This window comes from Ciconia boyciana, chromosome 3 (genome assembly GCF_034638445.1).
Source record: "Ciconia boyciana chromosome 3, ASM3463844v1, whole genome shotgun sequence".
NCBI lineage: Eukaryota > Metazoa > Chordata > Aves > Ciconiiformes > Ciconiidae > Ciconia > Ciconia boyciana.
Window position 1 is genome coordinate 93337092 of NC_132936.1, and position 16870 is coordinate 93353961.

The 16870-nt window shown below is 52.0% G+C and overlaps 2 protein-coding genes across 6 annotated transcripts in view; one reads left to right on the plus strand and one right to left on the minus strand.

Annotated features, from left to right (window-relative positions):
• The window catches only part of XPO5 (exportin 5), a 32013-nt gene extending 27410 nt beyond the window's left edge, over positions 1-4603 (minus strand). For 2 of the 4 annotated variants that reach the window (XM_072856642.1, XM_072856641.1), the window contains exons 1-7: positions 4405-4603; positions 3923-4044; positions 3188-3260; positions 2451-2588; positions 1958-2140; positions 913-954; positions 2-28 (exon numbers count right to left, since the gene is read on the minus strand). In XM_072856642.1, the coding sequence (XP_072712743.1) occupies positions 2-28; positions 913-954; positions 1958-2140; positions 2451-2588; positions 3188-3260; positions 3923-4044; positions 4405-4509 (690 nt within the window). In that variant the 5' untranslated portion in view covers positions 4510-4603. The remainder of the gene's footprint in view (position 1; positions 29-912; positions 955-1957; positions 2141-2450; positions 2589-3187; positions 3261-3922; positions 4045-4404) is intronic. The other 2 variants (XM_072856644.1, XM_072856643.1) reach the window with 1 other exon arrangement.
• Positions 4604-4834: 231 nt separating this feature from the next.
• POLH (DNA polymerase eta) lies at positions 4835-14898 on the plus strand. 2 transcript variants are annotated; one of them, XM_072856645.1, is made up of 10 exons: positions 4835-4971; positions 5079-5213; positions 5323-5540; positions 5973-6142; positions 9449-9552; positions 10608-10727; positions 11345-11468; positions 12140-12205; positions 12907-13070; positions 13915-14898. In XM_072856645.1, exons 1-10 carry the CDS (start codon positions 4835-4837, stop codon positions 14771-14773), a joined length of 2097 nt encoding a protein of 698 aa, XP_072712746.1. In that variant the 3' UTR covers positions 14774-14898. The 2 variants fall into 2 exon arrangements, with proteins under 2 accessions (XP_072712746.1, XP_072712747.1); XM_072856646.1 differs by having other exon boundaries at positions 4955-5088.
• Positions 14899-16870: the final 1972 nt, after the last annotated feature.

A 16870-nucleotide genomic window follows, 5' to 3' on the forward strand; every position in this document is an offset into this window, starting at 1 on the left:
CCTTTGGCTCCTGAGCCAGATCAGCCTTCTGAAAAAGAAAACAAGAGATGGCAAGTGAGCAGCTACAGCACACACTTCCACCCAGCCACTGCTGGACAGGCTTATTCTCGAGAACGCAGCCAGAAGCAACTTCACAGAACAGCTCCCTAGTGACAGAGGCTGCAACACAGTCTCCTGCTCAGGACATTGCTGCAGCCATCATAACCATCTCCACAGCCCCCGGCAGGTAAGACAACAGGACTTCGAATTGCAAGTTAAGCCACAATTTCCTTCTCATCCAAAAGATGACACTCCAGTCAGCAGGCACCAGGGAGACACAGGGGACGAGAAGGAAAGGCATTTTGGTGCTTCCTGGAAGCTTCCAGGGAAGAAACTTTTGACCTTTTAGAGCATCTTAAATCCAAAAGCCAGACTCTGAAAGATGCTGGTGGCTTTTATGTACTGAGATTGATGTCTGAAAAGGTAAGTGATTTGTCCATGGTCAGAAAGGCAGCTGGAGAGCGAGCTGGGGCAAGAGCTTCCAGCCTGACTCCCAGTTCCAAACACTTAACAGCAGCAATGCACTGCTTGCACCATCTTTTTGACTAATGCAAACGGTCCCTCAGACACTCAGGTTTGATTTGTTTTTCAGATGCAAAGACACCATAAGCATTTCTTTCCGCTGAAAGGTTTTGGTTTGGAAACTCTGTCCATCAATATATTCAGTGCAGTGATTTTAAGTTAATCTGGTTGTGTCCCAAACATTTAACAACTGAGCCACCGTACCAGAACTGCATACTTATAAGCACCGCAGATTATTATGGTCTTGGGGGACTGTCCATCATCTCCCCCACTCTCAGTGTGCAGACAGGTAACTGAACACCCAACCCTCAGAATTTACCCTGTGCACAAACATCCCAAAGATCTGCTAACCTGTGGAGTGGTGAGGGCTTCTTGTTCCTGGGGTGCTCCAACCTTGCCAATCAGAAAGATTCCACCGTTAGCAGAAGTAGCCACACTTCAGAGCCTCAAGCACTGCAATTCAAACCTTACCTGGAAATGCATTTCAACCAGACTACAAAATGCACCAGGGTCTCCCACCCACCACCATGAACTGCACAGAGAACTGCCTGTTCTACAGGTGGGTTTGTTCAGCCTGTCAGTGCATCAGGAAAATGAACAGAAGGCAGGTAGGAGAGTGTTTTTCATTGCCTCCCAGTTTCACATTCAGTGTAACCATGGATTTTAATTCACAGAAAAAAAGAACAAGAGATACACCTAAGCAACTTATTTCTAGATTGGTTTCTCAATTGTGCTTCACTCTCAAATCCACTTCCTTCTCACAGGAAAAGACTTGCCATCACCATCCATCTTGACCAACCTGCATGACTCTGACTTTAAGTAAAAATTCAGGAAAGAAGTCTCTTTACACAAAAAGGAAGAGCATTCCTCACCACAACTTGACAAAAAAGGGCTTCCTGACCTGAGCTCTCAGAGAAAAGGACCGCAGAGGCCCAGATGCAATGCTGAGATATCAAACACTTATGCATTTTGGTGCATCACCACAAAGACACCACTGCAGCATAAGAGAGCAGATGAGAGTCCAGGACGGCATCTCTTTACCACTGTGTGTTACATAAACTACCCCAAATCTACCTGTTTCTGCCACAACCACACCTTTGTTTTGCTAAGCTGTACACCCCTAGCGTCAGCGGAGCATTCCAACAGTATGGATGAGGCACACATCCACTCAAGCCATTTACACTATCAAATCCAAACTATCAACGCTAACCCTGTCAACCTTGTTCAGTCTCTCTGATCAGCACTGGCTTCCCAGGCCACAGCAGATCCCTACCTCACAGTGACAGAAAAGGATTTCAGACAGTTCCTGCACTTGCTTCCCCAACAACTTGCAAGTTGTATCCCAATTCCGAAACGCCTCCAGCACTGACTGAACCCAAGGAAAGGAGACTCTTACCATACGTCTGTACTTGTTGACGTTCTGCTGCAGGGTAGTCAGTAGGAAGCTAAAGATCTTCTCCATGTTCTGGGTGAGGGTTTGCTGGATATCTCGTCGCCGCTGGGTAGGCAGAGTTTGAAAAGTCACCACATCCTCTGCCAAACGTAGGAGGATGAACATCACCAGTTCCGTCTGAGTTTCCTGATGTCCCAACATGAAATACACTCCATCAGCACAGTTCAAACATTTAAATCTCTAGAGGCTAGCTCAGAGATGTAGAGACAAAGTAAGCATGCATGAAGACACAAGTCACACCTTGGGAAAACAAGACAGGAGGATCGCCTTCTCTCTGCTAAAATCACCTCCTAGAATAACTTAATCTTACAGGAATTTTTGAGTCCCTCATCAGCCTGTCTGACCTGACCATGAGTGAGTTAGGCTTTCCTCAGGACGATGGAAGACTGAAACCCATACTATGAGCAAGAAGAGACGAGACAGGTGTGTTTCATACCCCTTGCTTGGAGAGGGTATCCAGCTCCTTTAGCATGTCAGGCCAGTGCTGAGGCCATTCGCGCTTGATCATCTCCACCACAATGCGAGACAGAACATCCTTAATGTGACTTTCCTCTTCCAGAATACTTTGAGTTCCCTGTGATAGAAGAGGGGCAGAGTTATACAAAACAGCAATCATCAGACATTTATAATTCTGACCTGGGAAGCACAGTGGTTGCAAATATTCTAAACCACACAAAATAAAAACAACAAAACAAAACACAACATTGGGCAGCTCTTCATCCCAGCTACCTTGGATGATACTCCTACCCTTCCAAGCACCCATAGCTAGCGAACTCTGGGAACCGAACGGATTTTCCTCAAAAGAAGGTCAGTTGGTCATGACAGCAATCACACAAGAGAGAAAACACGACTAAGATAATGACTTTAGTATTCTTAGAAAGGATAAGAACGTCCATATTTACTGAATTTCCTCCTAAGAAAAGTACCTTATATATGTTACACAAGCCTCACAACTTCCTGCCGTGTGAGGTGACATGGTTATTGACCTGACTACAAGACAGAAAAAAACACTGGAACTACCAGGGATGCACAGCAAGAAAGTAATGAAATACAGAATTGAATTCAGGTCCTCTGTGCTAATTAACTGGAGTCTTTTTTCCTTTCATTCCCACTTTCTATCTCCAAGTGACAGAATCACGTTTCAGAGAACAGGCTGGGGTAGAAGATACTTACACTGGATATGAGGCCCATGACATTGTTCTTTAGATACACTTTTTCTAGGCGAGGCATATTGTTCCAGCGGAACCTGTTCGAAAGAGTTTAAAAAAAAAAAAAAAGAGAGAGAGAAACAAAAAGAACACCAAGTCAAAACATTAATAAAGATCTCGGACTTGATTCCCAATGAACCATCATTTCTTTACCTAAACTAGAGAGAGACACTACAGCTCGCTGACTGCCAGTGCCCAATCCCTTAATGAAAAGGCCGAGTTAAAACTGCTGCTGGCAAATGGGTGTGCACCACTGAGGTCAACAGACATGAGAAGCAGCAGCAAAAGCACAAAGCATCAGGTCTGTGGAGGCGGCAGAGAGAGGAATCTCAGAACTGAACTCATACAAAGCCTCTTTGTTAGCATGAGGTTAATGACAGAGAATGCTGCAAAGACCTACTGATAACCTTATGTGCTTATTTACATCTTGCGATGTCAGTGTGTCTTAGAGCTTGGTGAATTAACCTTCCCAATCTGCCTGAAAGCCATTTTCTCCTCTCCTTCTGTTACAGAGGAGGAAAGAAACAGAGCAGGACAGCAACTGTCCTCTGCTGCACAACAGACTCTCTGCGTCCTGAAAGTGTCTCCCTGAAGCGGGAGGCACCGGAACAGGAGCAGAGCCCATGCCAGTGGCTGCGTGGCAGCAGGCCGGCACCTTTCCCCGGCGCCAGGGCGCGGGCGGCGGGAGGAGCTGCCTTACTTGACCACATGCTCCAGGATCTGCAGGCCGAAGTGCCGGACGATGGCTGTCTGCGTCTTCTCCGCCAGCTTCAGCCCGCAGGGCACGCAGATGGGACACTTCTCCTTGAACTCCTCGCAGAACTGGGAAAGGACCGGGGACACGCACACGCAGTTAAAACACAGGAGCGGGCACGGGGCGGCCAAGGGGCGGCTAGCAACGGGACGGGGCGGCCGGTAACGGGGGGGGACAGCCCCAACCCCTCGGGGAGCACACCGCGGGGGCCACCCGACCCCCTCAGCACCGCGCAGGCGCAGCCCCCGCCACCTTCCCCCACCTGCTGGCGACTCCCGGCGACTCCCAGCGCCTCGGGGGCTGCCCGGGGGCTGCCCGGGGGCGGCCCGCCCCACCTCTCGCCCGCCGGGCCCGAGCGGGCCCCGGTGTGGTGCGGACGGGGCACCCGCGTGGCCGGAGCCCGGCGCCTCCCCTCCCCGGCCAGGTACCTTGAGCGCCTCCAGGCGGTAGCGCTGCGTGGAGGCCGGGTCCATGATCACCGTCACCGCCTTCACTAGCTGCTCGCAGAGGCTGCTCACCTGCTCGGCGGACATGGCGGCGGCGGCGGGCCCGCGCCACCGGCCACCGACGGGCGAAAGGAGGGGGCGGCCGGCACGCGGCGCACGCGCGGCCCCGCAGCAGCTCTGCGCATGTGCCGTGGGGAAAGGAACTGGCGGGGGAAAGCGCATGCGCGGCGCGCCGTGGCCGCGAACGCCCTCGAGGACTACAACTCCCGGCGTGCCCCGCGCGGGGACTACGGCTCCCGGGAGGCGGAGCGGGGCGGGGCGGTCCCCCCAGCCGGGCGGGCAGTCAGTCAGTCAGTCAGTCAGTCCGTCCGTCTGTCTGCCTGCCTGTCGGGCAGGAGGCGGCGGCGGCGGGATGTCGCGGGGGCGGGAGCGCGTGGTGGCCCTGGTGGACATGGACTGCTTCTTCATGCAAGTGGAGCAGCGCCTCGACCCGCAGCTGCGCGGCCGCCCCTGCGCCGTGGTGCAGTACAACGAGTGGCAGGGCGGCGGGTAGGTGCCGCCGCCGGCGGGCCGGCCGTGGCCCCGGCCCCTTGCACCCCTCCCCGTGGGGCCGTGGCTGGCCGTGCCCGCCCTGCACTGTCCTCCGTGTCTCGCAGGATCATCGCGGTGAGCTACGAGGCGCGCGCCTTCGGCGTGTCCCGCGGGATGTGGGCGACGGAGGCGCGGGCGCTGTGCCCCGAGCTGGCGCTGGCGCGGGTGCCCCAGGCGCGGGGCAAGGCCGACCTCACCCGGTGAGCGGGGCCGGGGATCGGGCCGGCGGTGGTGGCGGCGGCGGCGGCGGCGGGGGCGGGGGCCGCCTTACGCGGGGCGGCGCCTGAGGCTGTGCCCGCCGCCCGGCAGGTACCGGGAGGCCAGCGTGGAGGTGATGCAGGTGCTGTCGCGCTTCGCCGCCATCGAGCGGGCCAGCATCGACGAGGCGTACCTGGACCTGACAGGCAGCGCGCGGGAGCGGCTGCGGGCCCTGCGGGGGCGCCCCCTGGCGGCCGCGCTGCTGCCCACCACCTTCGTGCAGGGGCTGCCCGGCGACCCCGGCCCCGGCCCCCAGCCCGGCGGGAAGGGTACGCACCGACTCGGCCCCGGCTCTGCCCGGCCCCGCGGGGCTTCGGCCGCCGGGGCCGGCGCTTTGCACACCGCGGCGGGGCGGCTCTAACGGCTTTGCTTTGAGGCCGCACAAGATGGCGAGAAAGGAGCCCAGTGTTGCCACCCCCGGGCCCCCTGTGCTGTCCCTCTCCGCTCCATCGGTAACGCTCCCTGTACATCAACAGAGGTAGAGGGTGGGCTGCTTTATCTCCCCCGAAGCGAGAGCATGGTAAATGGGATCTATGTTTTCCCCAACAAATGGCTTTTAAGGTGCCCGCTTCTTGTCCTTGCTGTTGGCACGCAGTTACAGAAGTATGTGGCTGTTGGCTGGGGCTGGCTGATGCTACCGGTCCCTTTGCTGGGCTCAGCAAGAAATGCCCACGTTCATCCCCTTTGTGTCCCTTTTCTAGAGGAGCTGCGGCAACGTGGCTTGCACGAGTGGCTGGCGTCGCTGTCTTTCGATAACTCTGATTGTCCTGACCTGCAGCTGACCATGGGTGCAGTAATTGTGGAAGAAATGAGGGTGGCTGTAGAAGCAGCCACCGGATTCAGGTGTTCAGCTGGGATTTCGCACAACAAGGTACGTGTGTAACACATCAGCCTGATTTCTTCTGAGTAGCAGAATCAGAATGTGCTGTAGACACTCTCCTATGCACTCTTCCAAGTCTCCCATAGATGAACTGAGTGGGGAAGGCAGCCATGTGTAAGCATATCTTTAGGGAAATTATAGGACATCTGGGAAGGGGAGGAGTTTTTTTCCCAGAGATGTGGCCTATGCAGTCAGCACTCAATTAATTTACTGCCTGGATTCCTGGTGTACCCTAATGAGTTAGCTCACTAGGAGGAAAAGGGTTTTAAGTCCCCCAGGAGAGTTTTCTTCAGGAAAAAATGAGAGCTTAAAACAGGAAACCTACACCTTGAGTTTTAGGCAACAGTGACTGTAGCCAGGGAATGGTTTTTACTGACACAAATTCCCAGCAACTTGGAGGAAGAAGAATACCAGTTTGGGGCACTGAGGTGAGTCGGGTTGCTTTTCCTCTTTCTGGTCAATCAGTCTTTACCCCTGCTGGCCGCGCTTTGGGTGATGCTCAGCCAGCTGCTGAGAGCAGCCACAGGAGCACCTCGTGCATGACAGCAGCTGCAGCAACAAACGGACTTTGGTGCTGCAGCTATAGAGGGTTTCCTGCTGGGTGAAATGCAGGGTGGTTTACTGAGAGGACCTAGCACTCGTTTCATTCTTTGCAGAAAAGGTTTGTACCTACAGAGGTGAGCTGGCTGTGGAAGTACTGTAGCATGTTCTGCACAGCCACATGGAGGAACTGGTAATCTCTGCATTGTGCTTGCTGGTATAGATATACAGTTCTTCAGGGATAGCACAGTACATCATAATTTCCTTACTCCCTTTAAAAAAAAAAATGCTGGCATAGAAAATGGAAGCTGGGAGAAGCTGCTAGGGATAGCAGGGATGTTCTCTGTTATTCTTGATTAAAGAGAGCAAAAAGGCAAATTGAACGTCCCTTCCACTGGAAATTTCTACACCAGTGATCTTTCTCAGCTAGCTCATTTCTGCCTCACAGACTGCTCTAGTTTCAAGATGAGCCGGTGTAGAACTAGCTCTCCAATACCTGTGTAGAGCTGATAATAGTTCCACTTGTTTCTGCAGCAGTCTAAGATGAAATTTATCTTCCTTAAGTTCCAAAGCATCCATTTAGTATTTATTCTTTTCTTTTTTTTAGTCAAGCCTGCATTTTTCAAGTCATAACTGTACAGATAAGCCCCTTTTGCAAAGAATGAAACGAGTGCTAGGTCCTCTCAGTAAACCACCCTGCATTTCACCCAGCAGGAAACCCTCTATAGCTGCAGCACCAAAGTCCGTTTGTTGCTGCAGCTGCTGTCATGCACGAGGTGCTCCTGTGGCTGCTCTCAGCAGCTGGCTGAGCATCACCCAAAGCGCGGCCAGCAGGGGTAAAGACTGATTGACCAGAAAGAGGAAAAGCAACCCGACTCACCTCAGTGCCCCAAACTGGTATTCTTCTTCCTCCAAGTTGCTGGGAATTTGTGTCAGTAAAAACCATTCCCTGGCTACAGTCACTGTTGCCTAAAACTCAAGGTGGAGGTTACCTGCTTTAAGCTCATGTTTTTTCTAAAGAAAACTTTTCTGAGGGACTTTTCTTCCTAGTGAGCTAACTCATTAGAGTACACCAGGAACCCAGCTGATAAATGAGACCAACTAATTGAATTATCTATTTGGAAGCACCTGGAGGACAATAGCATGGTTTTATCATGGACCACTTGTGCCAAACTCACTTATGTGCCCTCTTTGACAGCATAAGTGGCCTAATGTACAGGAGAAACTGTAGATGTGAGGTGTTGACCTTAAGGTTTCTAACACACCTCACCCTGAGTTGCATAAGCTGACAATGACACCCTAGCAAAACACAACATGACTGAGGTTATCTAAAGGGCATGCATCTACCTGAAGAAAATTAAGTTTTCCATAATTATTTTTTTTCAGTGAGTTGCACTCAAATTGGGATGTTTAGAGTGAGATCCTGGGGGGATCCTCTGTCTGAGGTCCACTAAGAGCCACTATTTTCACTGAAGCCTATAGAGAGGGAACCGCTGTAAGAATTCAGATGATGCTAAGCACAGATGGGGCTCAGGGCCTGGGCTGTGAGAGTTCTGGGAGATTAAATTAGAGCTGAAAATTCTGGGCTTGGAAAAGCCCAGAAACAGTCTGAAATCACCAAGCAGTGCTTCTTGTATTCCTCACTGACTGTTTTTGTGGTTTATGGAAAAAAGCAACCAGCAGGCTTTTGGCTAAGTTGCAGTAAGTCAGGAAGTAGCCTGGAGTTATTGTGGACAAGCAGCAGGATGAGTCAGTAATATGAGTGCTCTTGTAGAAATGGCAAATCCTGTTTCAGCATGTGCAGGTGCAAAGAAGGTGTCAGAAAAAGTAAATTGTTTCTCCCCATGAAGTCTCAGTGATTGGTTCAGCTTGCAGCACTTCACTTTGTGAACAGTGTGGGTAAACTTTGAAGAGTCTCCAGTGAAACAAGAATAACAATAATTGGACATCTGAAAATGACTGGATATGAAAAGTTGAAGGAAAGGGATTTACTTTGTGTAGAAAAGAGTGAGAACGTATGTAAGCTTGTAAAAGAGGTTGTTAATAAAGATCATAGCTCAATAGGCAGGAAATAAATTTTGCTTAGTTATAGGATGTGTGGTAAAGCAGTGAAAGAGGAAATTATTAGACTTGTTCAAAAAAACCCCAAACACCCAGCTAAACGTATCTCAAGCTGGTCTGTGTATTCTTGATCCTGTGGTAGATTAGAGTGGGAGGGGGAGCTGTATAGCAGATAAGCTAGAGAACATCCCTTCCAGGCTAGCAATTCTGTATTTTGCACGTTTCCTTTTGCAGCATTATGCTGCTGTGGACCTCACAGAGAGAAGATTAAAATAGTGACACTGAGAAAAAGCAAGACAGACACAGAAGATGGAGCAAGACATAGTGAGAGAAATAGCCTGGGGAGGAACATGGAAATGTTCTGGAAGCTCTAGCATGCTTGCCTGATGGAAAACTAAGCCAACCAGAACAGGTGATAGACCCAGATCCCCTAAGCTGCCTGGAGCCAGAGTCCAGCCCTTTGCAGAGCTAGGAGTCTGGAAGCAGCAGTTCTTTCAGAGTACCCAGCCAGAGCGTGCCAAGTCCCAAGGTGCGTACTACCTGGGAGCAAGCAATAGTGCAACCTGCATGTCCTTCCTAGCAGCTATTCCAAAGGCAGCTCTTAGAGGTGATACAGCACAAGCCATTAGGCAGAGTCACAATGAAGTCAGTGCAAATTTTGTAATAGCAGGGTTTCCACCCTCTTCTGTGTTACAGACACTGGCAAAACTGGCCTGTGGGTTAAACAAGCCCAACCGCCAGACGCTAATATCTTCGCGATTTGTCCCGCAGCTCTTCAGCCAAGTGCTCATCAGCAATATGTAAGTACTGGGGAGCTGCCTGCGTTTGTGCAGCTTGGGGCTCAGGCTAAGCTGCTCTGTGGCAAGAGCATGTATTTGAAATGCCGGTGCTGTGCTTCCGCAATCCAGGCTTTTATTGGGAAGAGCGCCCTGTTTGTCTTCATTGTTGTGGCACTTGCTTCTGTTGCTTTGTTACCATTGCTTGTGTGAGCAGAACTAAAGTGACCTGAGGGTAGAAATCTGTTCCTGGCCACCTCAACAGAGAGCAATTTCATGCTAATTGATAGCAGCCAGCAAAGGCTTTCCACTCCACAGTAACTGCTTGTCAATGCTTGTAAGAAATGGGGAGGAAATCCTGCCAGTAATCCCTCACAGCTGTGAGCGACAGTTCAGGAGGAGCATGCAGCCCTGCCAGTGAAGGGACTGCACTCGAAGAGCCCACTAGCATCCTGTGGGCAGCCTTTCCCTGGGTGCTCAAGAAGTCTGCTGGGGTGCATAGGTGTAAGCCAGGAGCAATTGTGGGCAAGGAGGCCATAGCTGTGCCCCAGTATGAGTGACAGAGCTGTGCTCCCAGAGAGCACATGTGGTTTGGTTTTGAGCACCCACACTGTGCACAAGTACTTTTCCTGGTGTAGGGAAGAGTTACCACCACCGCTGCTCCAGAGGAATGGATCCCTGGTCCTGCTCCAGACCTGCACTGCTGCTCTCTGCCTTCAGTCTCTCACTAGGGATGGAGAGGGGTGTGGGTGGGGAAGGGTCCTGTCTGTGTAAGAAGAAGCAGGGAGTGTGTGAGGCATTCTTCAGAGCATGGTTTGGGATCATGTTTTGAAGATGGAGCTGAGGGAGAAGCACTGAAACTGGGTGAGCCAAGGAGCAGTTCCCGCTTCAACTCTTATGTGTCCTCCTACTACAAGCAGAAGAGCGGTTATATACCAAGTGTTGCCTTTTGTCCTGCTAGTTCCTGACTGCTTCTAGCTGTCCTGATCTAGGGATAGCTACTGCAGGAAGACTTGGCATAGTCTCCACATGATGCTTCATTTGTGGTTTTTCTTTCTCTTTTTCTTTCTCTGCCGTAGCCGTAACCTGGGAGGCAAGCTTGGCACTGCCATCACAGACATCCTGGGGGTAGAGTACATCGGGCAGCTGACAGAGTTCAGTGAGACAGAGCTCCAGACTAACTTTGGAGACAAAACTGGGTAATGATAAACCACTCACCACAACTTGCTCTTGGCAGGAACCGAGACTTCCTTTCAGTCACAGGTTGTTCTGCTGTGATTAGGAAGGTTGGAAAGTAAAACTTCAGTGACATCTTTGAGAAGCATTGGTCTGGCAGGCCTGCAAACAGGTTTCCAGCCTCGCCTGCTCCCAGGCACCCTCTCCAGGATAATGTTTTGCCTGTCAGCCAGCTCCTCTGCCTTCCTCTACAGTGTCTAAGGATGGGGCCAAGCTGTGGAAGGGCTCCCTGCAGGCTGGGAAGCAGGCAGGCTTGACAGTCTTGTTACAGAAGACAAGGCTGGACTGGAGCCTGAAACAACACTTCTGGGCCCAGAGCAGTGGTTGGGGTGCCCTGCAGACTTAGTGAACTGTTGCCACTTCAGGAGAAGAGGCGGAGGAGTTGTGCCGACAGGCAGTTGTGGCCTGAAGGAAACCTTGCCTGTTCAGCTGTGGCTGCCACTGCAGAGCTGGGGATGAGAGGCAGAGTGACAGCTTGCACAGAGCTGAAAGCATGGCTCAGCAGAAGGCTGACTTGCTACCCAGTGATGCCTGCCTGTCTGTGGCTGCCTTCACTTCATGCTTCCTCTGTGGCTTTCAGGTCCTGGCTCTATGACTTGTGCAGAGGAATTGAAGAGGAACCTGTCAAAAACCGGTACCTGCCCCAGTCCATTGGCTGCAGCAAGAACTTCCCAGGGAGGACAGCCCTGGCCACGCAGAAGGAGGTGGGAGAAGCCTACATCTAGCACAAGGCTTGGCCTTTGCACTGGAGAAGATGAGAATGCTAAAAGCTGAGGCTGGCTTGCAAAACTGCTGCTTTTCTGTGTCATGGTGCCCTGCCCGGCCTAGGGACTCAGTGGAAGGAGAAGGCTTGGGCCCCAGAAATTAGGGAAATCCCTATTTGACAGAAATGCATTGATGAACTCCTGCATAAAGAGTTCCAACCTTGTTGTAATTTCCACAGGCAAAACTGTGGGCCTGTGCTGTTCAAAAGGTATTCACGGTGCCAGGCTTCAAGGGCTTGGTTGCCAGAAAGAAGGTAACTAGCCCAAAGAAAGAGGGACGATACACCTTACCTGTTAGCTGGGGAGAGGTTCCCACAGAGCTGTAGGGAGATGCAAAGAGAGATCCAGGGCAGGGGACCCAGATTACCTGGCAAAGTCTGGTAATAACACTGCAGGACTTGTATGGTATCTACAGTGCCTTGCCTCCAGTGTTGAATCCTCACCTGGGCCGATTTCTCCAGGAGTACTCCAGATATGAGGCTTCATGATAGTCTGTGTCCATTCCAGACTGATCCTCCTCCAGCATTCCCCAGTGTGCAGAGTGTTGCTCTGGCCTGGTGGCAGTGCTGTGAGGAGAGGCCCAACCTGTCTGTTACCACTGTTTTGTCCAGGTGCAACACTGGCTCCTGCAGCTGGCCTTGGAGCTGGAATCCAGACTGATCAAGGACAGGAGCCAGGTAAGGAGGGGAGGCACGGGGACAGTGTTCTCCCTGCTGGCCTTCAGGAAGCCATGCAGCACGTTTGCACTGTCAGCTGTTTGCAGGAGGCTGAGGGTGGTGTGCGGTGGGGGAGGAAATCTGCTCGCCCTCAGATGTGTGCCTGTGTGTTGAGGTGCCCCAAGCAAAGAGGTGTGCGGGAGCCCAGCCAGGAAGGATGGTTTTGCCTCAGAACACTACAGGGTTAAGGAGGGTCCTTGTCCCATGCTTTAGGATGCAGGGACCTGAAAGCCACCACACCTTCATCCTGCCACACTGCTGCTCCCTTGCAAGCCCTTTGCTGATGCAGCTCTGCCTGGGCTGTGGGCTGTGAGAGGAAGCGATACGCCCAAATCAGGTTGGTAGACTGCAGGCCAGGGTGAGATTAATCTGCTAGCTTCGTCGCTGCAGGGAAGCCAAGAAAAGGTGTGTGGCTGCCTTTGAGGGAAAGCAAGGACTAACTGCTTCCCATCCTGTGTGGCACAGCTGTACAAGCACTTGCTGTCCTGTATCTCATCCCTTGGAGATCAGGCCAGGCAGGACAAGCTGCCACCTGTCACACAGCATCATTAGGAGGTGGTAGCTGGTAGTACAGGGTTCTGGGCAGCGAGACGGTCTCCTCGGCCTTTCCTGCTCTTTCCTGCAGGTGTCGCTTGAAACACAGCTACCTCTTCTTTCTGCAGAACCACCGAGTGGCCAAGCAGCTGATGGTGGTCATCCGCATGCCGGGAGATATCCGGGTGTCACGCTTTTGCGCTCTGTCCCGCTATGATGCCCAGAAGATGTGCAACGATGCCTTTGCCCTCATCCAAAACTGCAACATGGCTGGGGCTCACCAGGCGGCCTGGTGAGTGTGGGAGAAAGTGGCTCATGTCCCCGTGAGGGGCTGTTCTGCTGCAGGTGGTGCAGGATGAGCTAGGGACCTGACAGAAAGGAACGAGAGCGTTATGCAGACTGGCAGGAAAAGTGATCCCCAGCACACGCGCAGTGACCTACCGCTAGCGGTAGGACAGCTGTGAGAGCCTGGCCTCTTCTAGACCCATGTCTGGTGAGACACTTCTGTACTTGGAGCTGACGATTGGTACTGGCACAGAGGTGTCCAGCTGGAGCGAGGCCATCCTTGCCCTGCTGGGCTGGAGAAGCTAGCTAGGCCTTGCTCTCTTCCCCTAAGGACAGAGGTGCTTTTTGGGAGGAGGCCGTTGGGGCAGGAAGGAAAACTAGGGTGCACAGCTCCCACATTGAATATTACTTCCTTCCTTCCTCCTGCTCTGCAGTGGGGGCTGAGGCATAGTTAAGGCAAGAAGGTCCTGTCTGTTAGGCTCTGACAAGGCTGCTGCTCCCTTAAGGCCCTCTCACCTTGCCTGGGAGTCTCACAGCAGCTCCGGCCTGTGGTGGACTGAAAGTCCAGGTGGGCAGCCAGCCACCCCTGCTCCAGTGCCCTTTCCTTTGGGAAATGCTGTTCTGGGAAGAGACTTTCTGCTCTGCCCAACACAGCTTGCTATGTCTGTGGGACTCTGTTCTGGAGGTAGCAATACTAACGTTTTGTCAGATGAAACATCTCTCCCAGATACCCAGACTGCAGTTCCCCTGTCCCCTGCCTGTGAATGTTTTATGTTGCTTAAAGTCTTACATCAAAAGATTTCTTGCTTCCCAGGCTGGTCTCTGAGCTGATGTTGGTTTGTCCTTTGCAGGTCTCCACCACTCATATCGGTGCTTCTCTCAGCAAGCAGGTTCTCAGAGCCTGCCACACACCTTTCTGCAGGCATCGCCACCTTCCTGACGAGTGATACCCAGCCTGATGGCACTGCCACCACCAGCCAAAACACCACATCTTCTAGGAGACCCAGGGTCAAGTTCTTTAGGAGCCCGAGCAAAGAGCTTAGGCAGAAGCCAGCTAATGCTATTGAGTCATTCTTCCAAAAAGCGGCAGAAAGGCAGCAGTCAGTGACAGCGGCAGCAGCCAGCCTGCCTGCTGCTGCTACTGCAGAGTCACCTGTGCCTAGCTCCCCAGAGCACCAAGAGAGAGATGGCTTTGGACTCGCCTCTGTGCAGTGTGACCTGGAGTCCCCTGTGAAGCGGCGTCCCAGAGATGGGAGCCCTACTTCTCCTTACAAGAAGCTTCCCCGTGAGCAGTCGCTGTCTGATGCTACACAAACACCCTCAACTCCACCCAGCTCCAGGACCCTTCTGAAATCAGAGCCAGCTATGGAGGGAAATGAGCAGAACTTGCCACCCTCTCCTGAGCTTTCCCCACTCCCTCCTGCCTCACCGGGGGACCAGCAGTGCTGTGAGAAGTGCGGCCAGCTTGTGCTGGTGTGGGAGTTCCCAGAGCACATGGACTACCATTTTGCTCTGGAGCTGCAAAGCTCCTTCCTGGAGTCCAGCGCTCCCACAGCTCCAGCAGCAGCTCCCAACCCAAAGGCTGCAGCTTCCAGGTCTCCTGCCAAGGCAAAGAACAAGCCCAAGACTCCAGCAGGATCTAGTGCAAAACAACCCAGAGAAGGTGCGACAAGAACTTTAGATTTTTTCTTTAAGCGCTTACCTCCTTAACTCCCAGCCACACTGGGCATTTTTAGATAATCAGTGTTTTTAAAGAATCAGTGTTTTTAAATAGTTAAAAATTTTTATACTGCCTGTCAGTTTTTAATGCAGAAAAGTCTAATAAATTATCTCTACCCCAAGTCTAAGAGGAACTGGAACGTATGATGCTGGACTTACCCGGTTTAGCTAGTGGCAGCTAGCTTGCCTCTGCCTGCTTGGTGCTACCAGAAGCTGCATTGTACTCTCACGTACACCGCCTGCCATGGGTATTTCCATAGTGTCACTGCTCAGTAATTCTGTTCCTACTGTAAAAGCAGGCAATGTAAGCACAGTGACTTATGCCAGGGAATCTCCAGCCAAGCCTAGGCCTGAACCCCTCTCCTGTCACTTAGTATGAAGCCTTCATCTCATGGTGATTCTCCTTTAACTGCAGTTGCAGGCCTTGTCCATACTGTGTAATTTATATATGGTAGCTTAGCCCTGTGCTTCCTTCTCCCTTCTCCACCCGGAAGACACTGATTTTTATTGTCCCCCATCGGGACTTTTATTATAGACAGTTTGGCAATTCCCTCTGTGTAGCAGTCCATTGTGTGATGCTTATCACCAGCTCTGGAGCACACAAGAAAGACTGTTCCTGTCAAGTAAGACTTGAGGAAGCTGGAGCTGCACAGGCATACTTTTTGTTAGGCTTTTTGAAATCTTGGCAACAGTTCCTGATAATTGTTATTGCCACATAAACAGGCTACTGCTAGAGTTGTCATGGAAGGGATGGGAAACATGCCAGAGTCACACAGCCCTCTGTGAAAGCTTTCCTCCATCACAGAAAGAGTGTATAACCACATTTTTTCCTCCTTCCCAGACTCTGGGTGATACTACATACAACTTGATGACAGGTATCTGTTTTGATTGTGCTCTGCTGAATGACTTATTCAGCTCTCTGGGCCACAGTTCACATCAGAGTGGCTGCCCCAGCGCTCCACAAATTACAACAGCCAACAAAGCACAATATCATGGAGGGGACAAGTGGGCACTGAGAGAGGGTGAGACTGGCTCCAGGGCAAGAGACCCAGCAGGGCTCAGCTCGTGCTACGCTGCTAGCTGCCTGGAGCCCGCCAGCGTCTACCAGAAGTGCTGCTGCCAATAATTTGAACTCAGCTCTTAGGGCAGGAGGAAGGAATGTGCCACGTCAAGGCAGCACTGGGTGGGGTTTGGAAACACACTTTTCAGAGGGTTTCATCAGCTGCAGGCTTCCCCTCTCTGAGCAGGGGGAGAGCGCCTTGCAGGCAGCTGATAATGATGCAAAGTGCAGCTGTATTTGCATGTGCTATTTCCCCTTCATTTCTGAACTACACTGTCCTACTTGCAGCCATCGAACTGCTCTCCTTCCAGCAGACAGCCTGTGCTGGGAAGCTGCTATGTTGCTGTCAGTGCGGGTCTAATACTTCACAACAACACAGTTGTGAGATTTCAGGAAGCACAAGAAGCTCATTCTGGCGCATGCAGCTCTGCTGGCAATCAGCAGAGGAAGGAATTATAGAGTTATTCCCATTAATGACAGTCCTCACATTGCAAAGTCCTCATGTAAAGAGAAGTACCAACCAGTCTGGCAGCGTTGCCTCATGCTCCTGTGACAGCAGCACATCTCATTTCCTAAGTGTCTGGCAGGACTGGACTCAGCAGATGCCACTACATGCCACAAAAACAAGTTGAGAACAGGCAAATCCCTTCAGTGACATAAGTCACCTTCACAGGGAAGCCTTTCTGCCTCTGCTTGTCCCAAGGGAACAACCTGTTGTCATGGAGAGAAGGCAGTTGCAAACCCCTTGATAAGGTCGAAGCTATTTTTAAAAACAAACCACCAGTTAGATGTGTGCCCTAGAAAGCATCCCTTTAATTAGGCTCCGGGGGAATTTGTGGCTGTGAGGAAGCACCCACCCCAGCCCGTTCCACCCACGGCAGCCCAAAGCGCTGTGCTCAGTGTGACGTGGCTGCCTGTCACCCCAGGCTGCACACCCAGGCTTGCTCAGATAAGCTAGGAGAGCACGGTTGTAAACAGCAGCGTGCGTGCATTCCTTCCACACCACAGGATGGTATTTATAGGGCTGA

Bases quoted from the DNA above. Each gene is read 5' to 3' on its own strand.
- POLH (XM_072856645.1), top strand. From the start codon at position 4,835: ATGTCGCGGGGGCGGGAGCGCGTGGTGGCCCTGGTGGACATGGACTGC. The intron at 4,972-5,078 runs GTAGGTGCCGCC...CGTGTCTCGCAG, and splicing joins AACGAGTGGCAGGGCGGCGG to GATCATCGCGGTGAGCTACG. The intron at 12,206-12,906 runs GTAAGGAGGGGA...TTCTTTCTGCAG, and splicing joins TGATCAAGGACAGGAGCCAG to AACCACCGAGTGGCCAAGCA.